Source organism: Oncorhynchus nerka, linkage group LG13, assembly GCF_034236695.1.
Source record: "Oncorhynchus nerka isolate Pitt River linkage group LG13, Oner_Uvic_2.0, whole genome shotgun sequence".
NCBI classification, from domain to species: Eukaryota; Metazoa; Chordata; class Actinopteri; order Salmoniformes; family Salmonidae; genus Oncorhynchus; species Oncorhynchus nerka.
The window spans coordinates 74,831,152-74,847,622 of NC_088408.1; the positions used below are offsets into that span (position 1 = coordinate 74,831,152).

Genomic DNA, 16,471 nt, shown 5'->3' on the forward strand with positions numbered 1-16,471 from the left:
CTGCTTTTTTGAAACTTAATTTATTGTTGTATCATACACATTTACATCCAGTGTACTGAGAAGAATCTGTGCACAGACATTTTTAATGTGGTACTAAATTGCAATGGCAGGCATGTAGGAAACAGCTTTTAGGACAAGTCCAGGGTTCACTACCATTTTCAACAACAACTTGTTTCATGTGTTACTTTTACAAGGGGACAAAGACCATCCCCGCACCACCTCACCAACAAACAACAACCAAACCAGGTATTGGTATAGTATATACAGAGATTACTTTTTTCCAGTAAGCAAAAGCTGTACCACTCCGATAAATTGTTGTATGAAGGTTTGTGTGTGTGTTTGTATTATCAGTATTGTTGAGTGTTCTGTGTTTAATATGTGAATTCAGGTTAACATGATGTTTAGCATTCACAGCCAGCCATTGAGGTGTACCCTGAAAAACCATGTGATTATGTTTGCTTTGAATAATTTCACTCATGTGGAGTAAATACTACTGTACCAGACTGACAACTCTGGGTGAATAAGAGGTGAAAGTATAGTACGGTTCAAAGATTTCAGTAGCACTTCAGTTTCATGACATATAAAGCCTTCAACATGCACATATAAGCATTGTAACACCTGGCATGAACTTTCATCTGTACCCATCTGCAATTTCCCTAATTTACATAAACAATGTTCACTGTGCGACAACAGTACGATCCCGTTCAAGTCAGACTACAATATGAGTGCTAATAAATGCTTATACCAGCTGCACAGAGAGACTTTACGTCGTCATTTGATTGCCTCACTTATACGTTTCTAAACTGAAGTGTAACTGAGATTAGTGACCCCACACCTCGAAGTGCCTCATGTCAGTTGACCGCAGGGTGATTACAGTGGCTGATGGTTACCGTGGTGATGGGGACGTGCAGACAACCCAAGATGTACAGATTTGATTATGTTGAGTGAGTAATTACGGTAACATTAGATAGCAATTTGTTACATGTCATTGTTTTCATTATAGCTTTGCACAAGATAATGGACTTTTTGGGATGTTTCAAAGCAGCTGCCCTTTCATTAGGCAAAAGTCCTCAATTTGTCCCTCATCCAAAAACAAGTAGTAGGACCTGAGTATGATCTCTTAGAGGAAACGGGTTTAATAGAAACAATGCAGCAAATCAACGTCCTCTATCACACTCTTCTACCATCGCTCTCGCTGTTCTTCTCTCACAATATGACTGTAAAATTCAAATACTGAGCTGGAAGAATGGCAATCCCACCCGAATGTTTTTTCTCCCTGCCACCATCCAGTGCAACTTTGAATACTCCATTGAGCTCTGTCTCACTCAGAGTGCGGTTATCGTACATTAGCAAAAATCATGGTAGTGGTCGAAGATTAAAATCGGAGAGAAATGTTTTTCAATAACATTTTGCTGGCAGGCTCTCTCTCAAGCCACTGTGGTGCCTATATACAAACCAGTAATGACACATTTGAGTTGAGAATGGACAAGGGCTTCTTGCCTAGCTTCCTTCTCCTTCATTGCCCCTCTATTCCACTCCAGCCTCCATCCTCCACCACCTTCTTGCCTGTGTTCAGTCCTCCTGGGACCCAGAGTCAGAGTGTGGGATGCCCCCAGAGCTGTTGCCATGGGCCCGGCCCATCATCTCCTGGCCCCACTCGCGGTGGCTGGACTCCTGGAGGCCCCGGCCAGTGGTCTCAATGGGCAGAGCACATGAGGCGATGGCAGCCAGCATGCAACAGATGCTATACACTGACAGAGTCAGGTACACAGAAGACTCCAACATCACCTGCAGGAAAGAGAGGAGGAATGCAGTATTAGTGTCTCTCTGTGAAGACTTGACTGTCTTTCAGTACACATTAAGTACAAAGCAAATATACCTTATATTGGTTGTGGTAACCTTTATTTTATTGTTTTACCTGTGCAACAAAGGGTGTGATGAGGGCTCCCACTCTGGCCATTCCACTACTAGTGCCCAGACCTAACGCTCTGGTTGCTGTTGGATATACCTATGGAGTCAGGAGAACACCATAGGAATACATCACTCATAAACATTCAGGACAGACACTTCAAGTGGTTTACGCAAAGGGGAATGTCCATTTTACGCCTTATTTGCATTTACAGTATGGTTTTAGTTTGTACCATATTGACGCTTATTAGAAACCAATGGGGAAGAAGAGTATGGAGCAAAGAACTAGTCCTTTGTTTAGTTACAAATCTATCAAAGAAATACAACTGAACAGAAAGCTGACGTCTGAAATGTAGTATAATCTTGAAGCCATAAATAACCTCAAGACATAGTTATACAATAACAGAGGAAGAGGCAGAGCTACAGTGTTTGATCTGGTTATAAATCAAAGTCGTGTTTGTCCACCTCCGTCGACCTGTAATCAAGGCCAAGTCACTTCAGCTTTGTTTTTAGAGTACGAGCTGACGTTCATAGAGTCAATAATGTAGCCATAGGGTTCCATGGCCGATCAACTCACCTCAGGGGTGTAGACATAAGCAGCCTGGAAACCTCCTGCAATGAAGGCCCTGGCGATGAATATCAATACTGTCAACCAGGTCCTGGAGCAGAGACAACAACACTGTTAATAACAACAACAACAACACTGTTATCAACAACACGGGTAATAACAACAACACCGTTAACAACACTGTTTATAATAATAACAGCACCGTTAACAGCAACACTGTTAATAACAACAACAACACTTAACAACAACACTGGTAATAACAACAACACTGTTAACAACAACACTGTTAATAACAACAGCACCGTTAAATGCAACACAGTTACTGTGTTGTCAGTTGTGGATCCACCACAGTGTGATGTTTGTCATGTTAAATTTGAGAGTAGTACATTACTAATACTAGTAGTAATAACGCCGTAATGGATGGTCTTACCTCCCTACACAAGCGTAGAGTGGAACAAGGCAGAGAGAGAAGACAAAGAAGCACAGTGCCATGGTCTTCCTCCTTCCCAGCCGATCGATGGCCCACAGAGTCACCAGTAGGCCTGCCCAACATTAACACATCAACCAATCCATTCAGATATTTTTATCGATCAGAACAATTTACAACCTACTTTACTTCACAGTACACTGCTCCCCATACAGCAATTATTGCATTTAGCAATATACTGACTGAGTTGAGGTTGAAGAAGTATACAGTGCCTTGCGAAAGTATTCGGCCCCCTTGAACTTTGCGACCTTTTGCCACATTTCAGGCTTCAAACATAAAGATATAAAACTGTATTTTTTTGTGAAGAATCAACAACAAGTGGGACACAATCATGAAGTGGAACGACATTTATTGGATATTTCAAACTTTTTTAACAAATCAAAAACTGAAAAACTGGGCGTGCAAAATTATTCAGCCCCTTTACTTTCAGTGCAGCAAACTCTCTCTCTCCAGAAGTTCAGTGAGGATCTCTGAATGATCCAATGTTGACCTAAATGGCTAATGATATTAAATACAATCCACCTGTGTGTAATCAAGTCTCCGTATAAATGCACCTGCACTGTGATAGTCTCAGAGGTCTGTTAAAAGCGCAGAGAGCATCATGAAGAACAAGGAACACACCAGGCAGGTCCGAGATACTGTTGTGAAGAAGTTTAAAGCCGGATTTGGATACAAAAAGATTTCCCAAGCTTTAAACATCCCAAGGAGCACTGTGCAAGCGATAATATTGAAATTGAAGGAGTATCAGACCACTGCAAATCTACCAAGACCTGGCCGTCCCTCTAAACTTTCAGCTCATACAAGGAGAAGACTGATCAGAGATGCAGCCAAGAGGCCCATGATCACTCTGGATGAACTGCAGAGATCTACAGCTGAGGTGGGAGACTCTGTCCATAGGACAACAATCAGTCGTATATTGCACAAATCTGGCCTTTATGGAAGAGTGGCAAGAAGAAAGCCATTTCTTAAAGATATCCATAAAAAGTGTCGTTTAAAGTTTGCCACAAGCCACCTGGGAGACACACCAAACATGTGGAAGAAGGTGCTCTGGTCAGATGAAACCAAAATTGAACTTTTTGGCAACAATGCAAAACGTTATGTTTGGCGTAAAAGCAACACAGCTCATCCCGCTGAACACACCATCCCCACTGTCAAACATGGTGGTGGCAGCATCATGGTTTGGGCCTGCTTTTCTTCAGCAGGGACAGGGAAGATGGTTAAAATTGATGGGAAGATGGATGGAGCCAAATACAGGACCATTCTGGAAGAAAACCTGGTGGAGTCCTGAGACCTGAGACTGGGACGGAGATTTGTCTTCCAACAAGACAATGATCCAAAACATAAAGCAAAATCTACAATGGAATGGTTAAAAAATAAACATATCCAGGTGTTAGAATGGCCAAGTCAAAGTCCAGACCTGAATCCAATCGAGAATCTGTGGAAAGAACTGAAAACTGCTGTTCACAAATGCTCTCCATCCAACCTCGCTGAGCTCAAGCTGTTTTGCAAGGAGGAATGGGAAAAGATTTCAGTCTCTCGATGTGCAAAACTGATAGAGACATACCCCAAGCGACTTACAGCTGTAATCGCAGCAAAAGGTGGCGCTACAAAGTATTAACTTAAGGGGGCTGAATAATTTTGCACGCCCAATTTTTCAGTTTTTGATTTGTAAAAAAAAGTTTGAAATATCCAATAAATGTCATTCCACTTCATGATTGTGTCCCACTTGTTGTTGATTCTTCACAAAAAAATACAGTTTTATATCTTTATGTTTGAAGCCTGAAATGTGGCAAAAGGTCGCAAAGTTCAAGGGGGCCGAATACTTTCGCAAGGCACTGTACCTGGGAATTCAGACAGGGTGGTCCACAGCAGATCCTTGTAGTCGTCTGAGGTCAGGTATTTACACTCCAGGCTACACCTGGGCTCCCTCTTACTACCCTTTGACTCTAGAGGGAGACATAACACAAGAAACACGTGATGCACCAGTTATCACTACAGACATACAGAATCACAACTCCTGAAATGGCCTTGAGACTTGCACTGAGTGTACAAAATATTAGATACAATTGCTCTGGCCATGACATAGACTGGCCAGGTGAATCCAAGTGAAAGCTATGATCACTTATTGATCAGTGTAAATGAAGGGGAGGAGACAGGTTAAATAATGAATGTTAAGCCTTGAGACAATTAAGGCATGGATTGTGTCATTCAGAGAGTGAATGGGCAAGACAAAATATTTAAGTGCTTTTGAACGTGGTATGGTAGTAGGTGCCAGGTGCACCGGTTTGAGTGTGTCAAGAACTGCAACGCTGATGGGTTTTTCAAACTCAACAGTTTCCCGTGTGTATCAAGAATGGTCCACTACCCAAAGGACATCCAGAAAACTTGAGAACTGTGGAAAGCATTGGAGTCAATATGGGCCAGCATTCCTGTGGCACACTTTCTGCACCTTGTAGAGTCCATGCCTTGATGAATTGAGGCTGTTCTGAGAGCAAACGTCATGCAATTCAATATTAGGAAGGTGTTCCTAATGTTTTGTACACTCAGTGTATATGCTAATGTGACCTGAGGTCAACGGGAGCTATTCTTGGTTAAAGCATGACACAAACATCCTGTTTTTAGTTGTCAAGATGACATGTTAATTGTATGTCAGAAATGACCTTGGCCTGTGTTGTTCTCCCATTACACTAAGAATTAACTGATTAATAAGATTGTTTGGCCTCAGCAGGTTAATGCTGTCCTTGAGAGTGTTTGTGTGAGTGTTACTGATGATGTCAGAGGAGAGGAGCAGTGACTCACCCCCACAGGCGCCCCCCTCCTGGAAGAGCTCAGTGGTGAGCAGGACCAGGCCATAGTAGGCAAATGCATTAGAGAACCTGAGACAGATAAAACACAGTGCTCAGTCAATATAAGGATTCCCATAAGGAAACTGGGTTAATTAAAGATGCAACTCTTATGAAGACATTTAATCAAAGTATGTAACAGAGCACTGGTTATGTTTTAGTAATGTAGGAAAGTTGAAATTAGCCATCAGATGGGATTTACTAACTTTTAATTACCTGTAATTAAAAATGAGGAAATTCAAATTTTTTCTTTGTTAAAAGGGTTATTTACCAAATAAACCACAACAGAATTGTGGTCCAGCGAAAATGTGGTGAGAAAAGATCCTGGATCTTCCCACGGTCCTCCTGATTGAAAAACAGAAAAGCAACATGACAGATAAATAACTGAAGCAAAACAAACTACAACCATTTTAGTACACTCTATTTTCATTACATGTGACTTGCCCTGTCTGGAACTGCGAGGAGTAACAGAGTAACCTACGTTGCTACCATGACAAAGACCAAAGCCGGCGGGAGAACCGTTGAGGACAATGGTGTCTCTCTATCATTGGGGAAGGATCTTTTAAACAAAACAAAAAGAGTTCTACAAACAATTGTTTCAACAACAAGAAAATAGATTCAAGTATTTTGTCCACATACTGGTGGATTCAACTAATAAAAGAATGGACAACCTGACCAGAGAGGTCCAGGACCTGAAGAACAGTTTGCAGTTCTCCCAGGGTCAGCTCAATGAATTGAAACAGGAGAACGACAAGATGAGAGAGGACATCAGTTCTGTGTGTGAATCCATGATAACAAGGACAAGCAAGGCAGAATAACATGGTTGTGGACGGAATTGCAGAATCTCCACATGAGACCTGGACCGAGCCTGAGGAGAAAGTGAGGGAAATGATCAATGAGAAATTGAATTTGGACGACAGGAAGATTGAGGTGGAGAGCGCCCAAAGGACTGGAAAACCCACCACCGGCCCAGGTGACAGGCCCAGGCCAATAGTGGTCGAGTTCCTGAGGTTCAAGGACAAAGTAGCTGTTCTGGAAAGAGCCAAGAACTTGAGAGGAACGTGTATCTTCCTCAACAAGGACTATTCTGAAGCTGTGCGCCAGAAGAGGAAAGAACTTATCCCAGCCATGAAAAGCTGCCAGAGCACGTGGAGACATTGCTTACATCTGTTATGACAGGCTCATTGTCCACCCTCCTTTCTAAAAGCCTGGAAGGGATGAGAGAGCCAAGCCAATGGGTTCGTATGTTCAACCCCACAGCACACACAGACACTTAAACACTTAAATGTGTATATTTTTATCTTGTTTGTTATTTTCCATATTATGTCTATCTCTGATAAGTTACCCAGTAATGGGCTGAAAATAGCCCATATTAACATATGTAGCCTTAGAAATAAAGTTCATGAAATCAATAACTTGCTAATATCAGATAACATTCATATATTAGCCATTTCTGAGACTCACTTAGATAATTCATTTGATACATCAGTAGCAATACAGGGATATAACATCTATAGAAGAGACAGACATGCTTATGGGGGAAGTGTTGCTGTATATATTCAGAGCCATATCCCTGTAATGCTTAGAGAAGATCTTACAGTGGGGCAAAAAACAAAAAAAGTATTTAGTCAGCCACCAATTGTGCAAGTTCTCCCACTTAAAAAGATGAGAGAGGCCTGTAATTTTCATCATAGGTACACTTCAACTATGACAGACAAAATGAGAAAAAAAATCCAGAAAATCACATTATAGGATTTTTCATGAATTTATTTGCAAATTATGGTGGAAAATAATTATTTGGTCACCTACAAACAAGCAAGATTTCTGGCTCTCACAGACCTGTAACTTCTTCTTTAAGAGGCTTCTCTGTCCTCCACTCGTTACCTGTATTAATGGCACCTGTTTGAACTTGTTATCAGTATAAAAGACACCTGTCCACAACCTCAAACAGTCACACTCCAAACTCCACTATGGCCAACACTAAAGAGCTGTCAAAGGACACCAGAAACAAAATTGTAGACCTGCACCAGGCTGGGAAGACTGAATCTGCAATAGGTAAGCAGCTTGGTTTGAAGAAATCAACTGTGGGAGCAATTATTAGGAAATGGAAGACATACAAAACCACTGATTATCTCCCTCGATCTGGGGCTCCACGCAAGATCTCACCCCGTGGGGTCAAAATGATCACAAGAACGGTGAGCAAAAATCCCAGAACCACACGGGGGGACCTAGTGAATGACCTGCAGAGAGCTGGGACCAAAGTAACAAAGCCTACCATCAGTAACACACTACGCCGCCAGGGACTCAAATCCTGCAGTGCCAGACGTGTCCCCCTGCTTAAGCCAGTATATGTCCAGGCCCGTCTGAAGTTTGCTAGAGAGCATTTGGATGATCCAAAAGAAGATTGGGAGAATGTCATATTGTCAGATGAAACCAAAATAGAACTTTTTGATAAAAACTCAACTCGTCGTGTTTGGAGGACAAAGAATGCTGAGTTGCATCCAAAGAACACCATACCTACTGAAGCATGATGGTGGAAACATCATGCTTTGGGGCTGTTTTTCTGGGCCAAAATACCAGCAACAGTGTGTGAAAACCTTGTGAAGACTTACAGAAAACGTTTGAACTCTGTCATTGCCAACAAAGGGTATATAACAAAGTATTGAGATAAACTTTTGTTATTGACCAAATACTTATTTTCCACCATAATTTGCAAATAAATTCATGAAAAATCCTACAATGTGATTTTCTGGATTTTTTTTCTCTCATTTTGTCTGTCATAGTTGAAGTGTACCTATGATGAAGATTTACAGGCCTCTCTCATCTTTTTAAGTGGGAGAACTTGCACAATTGTTGGCTGACTAAATACTTTTTTTTGCCCCACTGTATGTCAAGAGTTATTGAAGTGTTGTGGTTGCAGGTTCACTTGGCACATCCAAAGACTTTTATTTTGGGGTGTTGCTAGGCCACCAAGTGCTAACAGTCAACATCTAAATAATATGTGTGAAATGCTTGATGGTGTATGTGATGTAAACAGAGAAGTCTACTTTCTTGGGGACCTGAATATTGACCTGTTCTCATCAATCTGTCCACTCAAGTGGAAGCTTCTCATTGTAACCAGTGCCTGTAATCTGGTTCAGGTAATTAATCAACATACCAGGGTGTTTACAAACACTACAGGAACAAGATCATCCACATGTATCAATCACAACTTTGTTCTAAATCTGTATCCATACCCATTGGATGCAGTGATCACAATATAGTGGCTATATCCAGGAAAGCCAAAGTTCCAAAAGCTGGGCCTAAAGCGGGGCAGGGCAGGCTATACCTGTCTTGCAGCCACAAGTTTTCCAAGGGGCATGGGGGCTCCGTTCTCCTTGGCGATGCGCTTCAGGGTGTTCAGCGCTTTCTCCTGGTTCCCTGTCAACACATCATAGCGGGCACTCTCTGGCAGCCACTGTTTCCAAAACCAAAGGGTCAGTCGTTCAATAGTGTAAAAAAACAGAATTCAAGTGAATTGGTAGTAGCTGTTACAGTCATACTCACAAAAGAGAGGATAGCAAAGATGAAGAGCGGAATGGTAGAGAGGCCGAGCAGCCAGCGCCAGCCCAGAGTGGGCATCACCACGATAGCCAGCAGTACCTCAAACACAGTGCCCAGCGCCCAGAATATCTGCAGGGGCACAGCAATAGGTACAGGAGAAGGTTGGCATGATGAGTTCCCTGGCACAGTGAAGCAGCTTCATTGATCCAGCGAAGAGTGGAGACCTATCCTGCTCCTGAGGGGCCACAAACCTGGCATCAAGAGGATCACTCACAAACAAGTGGATCAATGTGCACCACACTGACCTGCTAATGTCTCAAATCAATGAAGGACTTGACAGAGTTGAAAGTGGACCTCACAGGACAGCAGAGTTAGAAGGGTGGGGGAAAGGAATTGGGTTGGACAAGCTACAGACAGAAGGTAGAACTACATACAGAATATAGGATAGTTAAGGGTAAGCCATACCTCTATCAGCAAGATGCAGGTGGCTCTGGACCTCATGGGGAGAAACTCTGCATACAGTGTCACCCTGAAGGGAGAAGGACATGTGACTATTATGCCACTTCTAGAATAAGATGTTTTATTTTTTATTTAGTCACATGCACAGTTGTAGTTGCAGTGTACAGTGAAATTATTAAGCTCCAAGCTCCAGCAGTGCAGGTGTGAATGAAACAATAAAATATATATGTATATATTTGTTTACAACTGTGACAATGAGAAATATGAATGTCCCTATAGGGAGCAGCCAGGGTTATGTACCCAGTTATAAATTGCCTACTTATAACTGGGTAAATAACATAACCCAATCCTTTACTTTGAACTACTAAAGTATATACTGTAGCTATTGCTATAATGCCAGAGAGAAGGGACACGTACGACTGTGGTGCTCCTCCGATGCCAAAGCCCACCAGGGCACGGAGGAAGAGTATCCAGCCATAGACGGGGGCAAAGGCGCTCAGGACACCATAGAACATGGTCCACGCCACACTCATCTTCAGACCCTGTGTACACACAGACATACACACCCACATCCACAGCTGTGAGCTCTGACACTGACAACAAAATACCCCAACTATCTCTACCACACATCACACTGTTATGGATCTCCCCATTCCCCATCTCTTCCCAATACATTGATATAAAACTGATGTCTCACGAAAGCCTGTAAAACAAATAACTGTTGTGAAATTATTAATCAATATAGCTGTGTCTGTCCTGTTGTGAAATTATTAATCAATATAGCTGTGTCTGTCCTGTTGTGAAATTATTAATCAATATAGCTGTGTCTGTTCTGTTGTGAAAGTCATAACCTCCCCCATAATAAACCCAGTCATTGAACTTACTGTTTTTCTGCCATACTTGTCGGATATGTTCCCCCAAATGGAAGAGCTGATCATCATTCCAATGAACACCGCCTGGATAAAAGAAACAGAGGGACTAGTTATCACTATATGTAGAGGCTTTATCTGTAATGAAAAGTGACAAGTGACACTGTAAGACTGCATTAACATCAACAGCTACTGCTATTAAACTCCTCACTACAATTACTAGTCCATCCAATCCCCACCAGCTTCTCAACAACTACCGTTAGCCCACCAATCTAGTCATCATTTAGTATTACTTGTAGTCAGTGTAAGAATGTGTCAGGCATTACCGAGGTGAGTAGCGCCACCCACAGACTTGGCAGCCTCCATTCACAGTGCAGCTGTGGAGCTAGGATGCTCAGAATCATCATCTCCATAGCATCAGCCATCTGAAAAACAACAGCCATAAGGACCAGTGCGGAAGGAAACAATGAAGGCACAGTGAATTTTGCTCATATACAGTACATTAAATCCACATGCACATGTTTGTAATACAGAACATACACAACATGTTATGAAACTGTTATGTTTTCCTCTCTGACCAGACTAGCCCTGTCTAATGCTTGGCTGCTCACCCAGGACAGACCAGTGAGGATGGAGAGTTTCCACTGGAACTTCCCAAAGCCAATGGCCTCCACAGCATCCTCCACCATGAAAGTGTCTGTGGAGAACAACTCAAGTAAGAAATCACATAAAATACAGATGACGACTTGCAAGTATGGATTACAAGTTATTAAAATAAATGTGTCCAAAATGAGTAACTGTAGTCAATCTCATAATAGATAAAGCCACTTATAAAAGCACAGTGGTCCCCAGGCAGGGAGGGGATAGGTGGAAGGAGAGAGTGGGAAGGTGGTCCATGCATATGGGAGTTGTTATGAGTTTGGTTGGGAAACTGAGAGTGGAGGCTGAGGAGGGACCCAGTCATACCATCAGTTGGATTAGCAAATTCCCGAGGTACTGGTGCACCATCCTGAAGTGCCACAGACTCCATATAAGCCTGCCTCCCATCGATCTGGACCTCCTGCTCTCTACCCCCGCCGTCATCCTCAGAGCGTGTGCTATCACCCGTGCGACGGAACTTGACCACGCTGCAAGAAAGAAAGCCAGGAAGATCAACTTTGATCAGTTGCCAGTCTACCGTAAGGAAACAGAGCTGAATGAAGCGAGAATGAGAGGCTGTTGCCTAGGTGATATAAGCTGTTCCTATGTACTCTGTGCTTTGTGACTGGGTGGTGAAATCCATCAGTGGGTGAGATGTGTCAGGGAAACGGAGGGAAGTTGCGCACTGCTGTTCACAACTGAGAAACTTGTGTGACTCCTAAAAAGTGTGTGTAGATGGCAAATAGATTGGATTTTAGGAAAAATATGAATTCTCAAATTAAGATAATACTTAAAACACCTGTATGTTATCTGTACGTGGAGTTTATAAACTCCTCATTTTGTAAAATAACAGATTGCTGATAGAGGGTGGAACATTGTAAAAGGAACATTGAGGCAGACCTTTATTTTTTTTAACCTTTATTTAACCAGGCAAGTCAATTAAGAACAAATTCTTATTTACAATGACGGTCTCGCAAGAGGAGGCAAAAGACAGTGAATGTGTATGTGTGTGTGCAGGAATGTGAAATAACACAACATGCTTCCTTACATAAGGCAACGCAAACAAATGACATTGGGTGACAACTAGAAACAACTACATGTCTCAACAATCTGTTCATCTATTTGTCCTTTGAACTCCTCCAGGGACAACAGGTTCTGGAGTTTCAGTTTGGCTTGGAGGGAATTCCAAGACCAAGGGGTTGAGTAATGAAATTACCTTTTTCCATGCTCAGTTCTAATTTTTGGAACTGCTAGCATATAACAAGTTTGAGATCTGAGCTTGTATGTGCTTTCATTTCAAGCTAGAAGAGAGGATAGATGAAATGGCAGTTCTCCTAAAATGGCCTTATAAATAAGAATGTACCCGTGTTTGAGCCTGCGTGTTGCTGGTGATGTCCACCTGACAGCACTGTAGAGATCACAATGTTGAGTTAGACGTCTCTGATTGGTTTCAAAATAAAGGGCTGCATGATTCACAGAGTCAAAAGTCCAGTGTAGAGCTTGAGGAGTGTAGATACATAGTATCAACATTGTTCAACACAGAGAGAAAAGTACAACGAATCCACCATTTTCTGGGGGCAAAGGAAAAACAAGCTTTGTGACGGTAATAAAACCAAATACGCAGCTTATGTTTCTTGACAAGGTTCTCTATATGGGTGGTGAAGCTCAACTTCTCATCCACCCAAACTCCCAGATATTTGTACGTTTTGACTTGCTCTACAGAATGTCCTTCCAAAGTAGTAATTACATGGATTTCAGAGTGTTCATTATTGAAAAATATGATTCATTTTGTTTTAGAAGAATTAAGAACAAACTTCAAATCGTACAGATTCTGTTCAATAATGATAAAAGCTGTTTGAGATAATTCAAAAGCCAAAGTCAAACTGCTGCCACTTGAATAGAGAACAGTGTCATCCGCATAAAAATCTACATCAGCTGTTTCAATATGTCTCCCAATGTTGTTGCTATAGATAATAAACAACAGGGGACCAAAAATGATTCCTTGAGGCACATCCGAGCACAACTCTACGGTGTATGACTTACAGCCATCTGCCTTAACACACTGGGTTTGAAGTGACCAGTAGTTCACAAACCACTCCTGAGCATGACCAGTGAACTCAATGCACTTCAAACTCTACACTAAGATAGTATGGTCCACAGTGTCAAGCGCCTTTGACAAGTCTATGACTACAGATATACAATGTAGCTTCTTATCCAGAGCACGGTGAATATCATTAAAAACCTGAAATGTTGACTAGGGACTCCAATACCTTTGCCAGAACAGACTATTTAGATCTGTGATTAAAGTTATTCAGTAAAGTCAGATCACCTTTCAAAAGAGGTAGGACAAATGCTGATTTCCACAATTTGGGGATTTCATTACATTCTAGGGTGAGGTTAAAGATGCATGTTAAAGAGGGAGCAATTATGTCTGCAGCTAATTGTAGTAGACAGGCACCTAGAGCATCAGAGTCAAGGGACTTTTTGACATCAATTGCTTTCAGGCCTGTATGCACCTCTGAGACAGAGAAGGGTGAGAAGGAGAACCAGTGATGTCTTAATCACTGTAATTACTACACAGATTTGCCAAGGGCAGAATAAATACAGCTGGTGGCCCAGTGAGGAGCCTAGAAATCAACATGCCTTGTTTCCTGTACTTCAGTTTCTTTCAGTTCTGTACAGAACAATCCCACATTTATCCCATATATAGATTTGGAGAATGGAAAATGGACAGATCCTGTAAACCTTTGTGTTGGTGGCTTGACACTTTCTGCAGTAACATTTCAATGTGGCCTAATTGCCTCAAAATTCCTCTCCTTCAACATAATAGCTTTAAGATATACCGTATGTATCCTGTTAGGAAATATTATTTGGGGGTTCACGCTGGGGAGAAAGGCAGTTCTGAGCATTAGAACTCAAGGTTTGCAGCCACAGTCACTTATTACACAATTTCAGTTCTTAGTTAGATAGTTTCCAGGCCTACTGCCAAGTCACTGCTTTACTACCATAGGAACAATTAGAAAGAGAATGTTATGCTTTTATTTTATTACACATTAAAAAGGAGAGTCTCAATAGGAACTGTGTTGAAAATTGATAGTGACAGCCATGTGTGGACATCTCTGTTTGACTAGCTAAACTAAAAGCTTTACCTAAACTCACTGTACCTTCAGTGAAAAACATGTTAATCCTTTTAACAATAAACATAAATTTACATAAAAGATTATCATCCACAAGAGATGACATTGTAGTATGGATATTCTAAATCGTGGTCATAATTGTTGCTAGTAAATATTGAGTAATAGGCAACCCCTATACAGTAATTGGTAGGCTAAATGCGTGGCTATTGTCGAGCAGAAATATCAGGGGAATTTGTTAATTTTAATTTTATATTTGCTACATGTTGTGTAAAATATTATATGTTATCCAATCCATACTAACAAACTGGTGCAACTCATGGATGATCAAAATAAAGACATGACCAATGATGTTGTCACAGTAGTAGCTTCATATGCAGTAGGCAATGATGTTGTCACAGTAGTAGCTTCATATGCAGTAGGCAATGATGTGAATGAACCATTTTACAAATATGCACACTGTCACTACCAATAAAAAATACCTTGAGATACAAGGAAAAATAGATACAAATACTAGGCGACCTTGTTGTAGCACCCATATGAGGAGTTGGTTTATGGTTACTGTTTACCGGTCATTGATGCTTTCAAACAAAACGCACCGTCAGTTCCTCGACATGCCACATTGTATTCGCGTAGAGTGGCGTATTGCACTGTGGCTATCTCAACAGAGGAATGCAATGTTGCACATAATATTGTCAAGAGATCATTCTGTCAACCAACAGCTGCGAATCAAACGATCACGAAAATGTGTGCTAAGAAAGGCTGTTTCTGTTGGGTCGGTTTAGCAAATTAGCCCAGCCACGATCAAATTAGAAATTAAGTCTATTTTTATATATATACATATATATTGTTGAGTATACTCACGGGAGTTGTCTTAACTGGAACAAATCATCTTCCATTTTGGTGATGTTTATTGGGTTCCACAGTGAAGTGTTTCATTGCCGTTACATTGTTATCATAGCGAGACGAGATTTCAGCACCACGGGCTTGCGGAGAGCGACCCGTCCTTGTTCTCAGCGGAGAGCCAATGAGGAGCGGGATATTCACAATTTCAGCTTCCAGTGTCGTTGTCACAGTAGTGTTCCAGTCAGAGAGGACGGGTGCATGCCTCTGCCCTGGCGTTGCTGACACATACCGGATCTTACAACGCCTGGTTAGGTATTTTACGTATCAGCTAACCACATCATATGTTATAGCAATCTGTCAGTCGATGACACAGTCGAGACGTGACACGCAACCATTGGTTTATGCATGCAACGTCTGAGCAGGGGAACGCGACCGGTGTGTTCACTGCATGGTGCAACACAACTGATGTCTTAGTCTGTTTGATCGCAAATTAAGGAATTTCAAACTGATTGAAGAAAGACACAGAGTAATCACAACGAAGACCACGTTACTGCATAGGCTGTTGTGAGAAAATGCCAGAACCGCTGCCAGTGCAAGGATTTACAATGGGGATTCGATCATTTTTTCATAGTTTAAGAATCAATGAACATCTATTGACCCTCATAACTAACCTAAACCTTTCTCTAATTAAGATGCAGATCTCTAGTACTCTATAAACTCAGCTACTTCTGCTTAATCCTGAGTCAAAGTGCAAATAACATTAGACAGATCTTTGTCTGTAGAATGACCTTTATTCGCCATGTATATTTACACATACCCATAATTTGCCTTAGTGAGAAGGTGCTGCCATCAATAGACAACAGACAGAATACAGACGCATGTCCACATAGACATCATAAAGAGCAACAAACATAAAACCTTGGAGTATAGGCTGATTACAGAGGGAATATATACTTTACAGAGAGGATATATCTATATCAGCAGAGGAATGTGTGTGTGTGTTGGGGGGGGCTGTCACAAACACACACCGCTGTAGTGAGGACACCCAATCATGGCCAGATGTGATTCAACCTGGATTCAAACCAGGGACTGTAATGACACCTCTTACACTGAGATGCAGTGCCTTAGACCTCTGTGCCACTCGGGAGCCCTAGAACTCTCTGTATTTGTCTGTC

General features: G+C 41.7%; 1 protein-coding gene across 1 annotated transcript; it reads right to left on the reverse strand.

The window, feature by feature from the left end:
- Positions 1-4: 4 nt before the first annotated feature.
- Positions 5-15,488, reverse strand: svopa (SV2 related protein a). Its single transcript, XM_029678239.2, has 16 exons — positions 15,315-15,488; positions 11,644-11,804; positions 11,289-11,374; positions 11,004-11,102; positions 10,693-10,764; positions 10,226-10,350; positions 9,815-9,878; positions 9,353-9,478; positions 9,135-9,263; positions 6,078-6,151; positions 5,763-5,839; positions 4,805-4,909; positions 2,907-3,018; positions 2,486-2,567; positions 1,919-2,008; positions 5-1,788 (listed from the first exon to the last, which is right to left on the reverse strand). Exons 1-16 carry the CDS (start codon positions 15,347-15,349, stop codon positions 1,573-1,575), a joined length of 1,653 nt encoding a protein of 550 aa, XP_029534099.1. The 5' UTR covers positions 15,350-15,488; the 3' UTR covers positions 5-1,572.
- Positions 15,489-16,471: the final 983 nt, after the last annotated feature.

Excerpts from the sequence above, each read along its gene's own strand:
- svopa (XM_029678239.2), bottom strand. The coding sequence starts at position 15,349 with ATGGAAGATGATTTGTTCCAGTTAAGACAACTCCC. Across the intron at positions 11,103-11,288 it reads TCCTCACTGGTCTGTCCTGG|ATGGCTGATGCTATGGAGAT; the intron begins GTGAGCAGCCAA and ends GTTGTTTTTCAG. Across the intron at positions 3,019-4,804 it reads CACCCTGTCTGAATTCCCAG|GCCTACTGGTGACTCTGTGG; the intron begins GTACAGTGCCTT and ends AATGTTGGGCAG.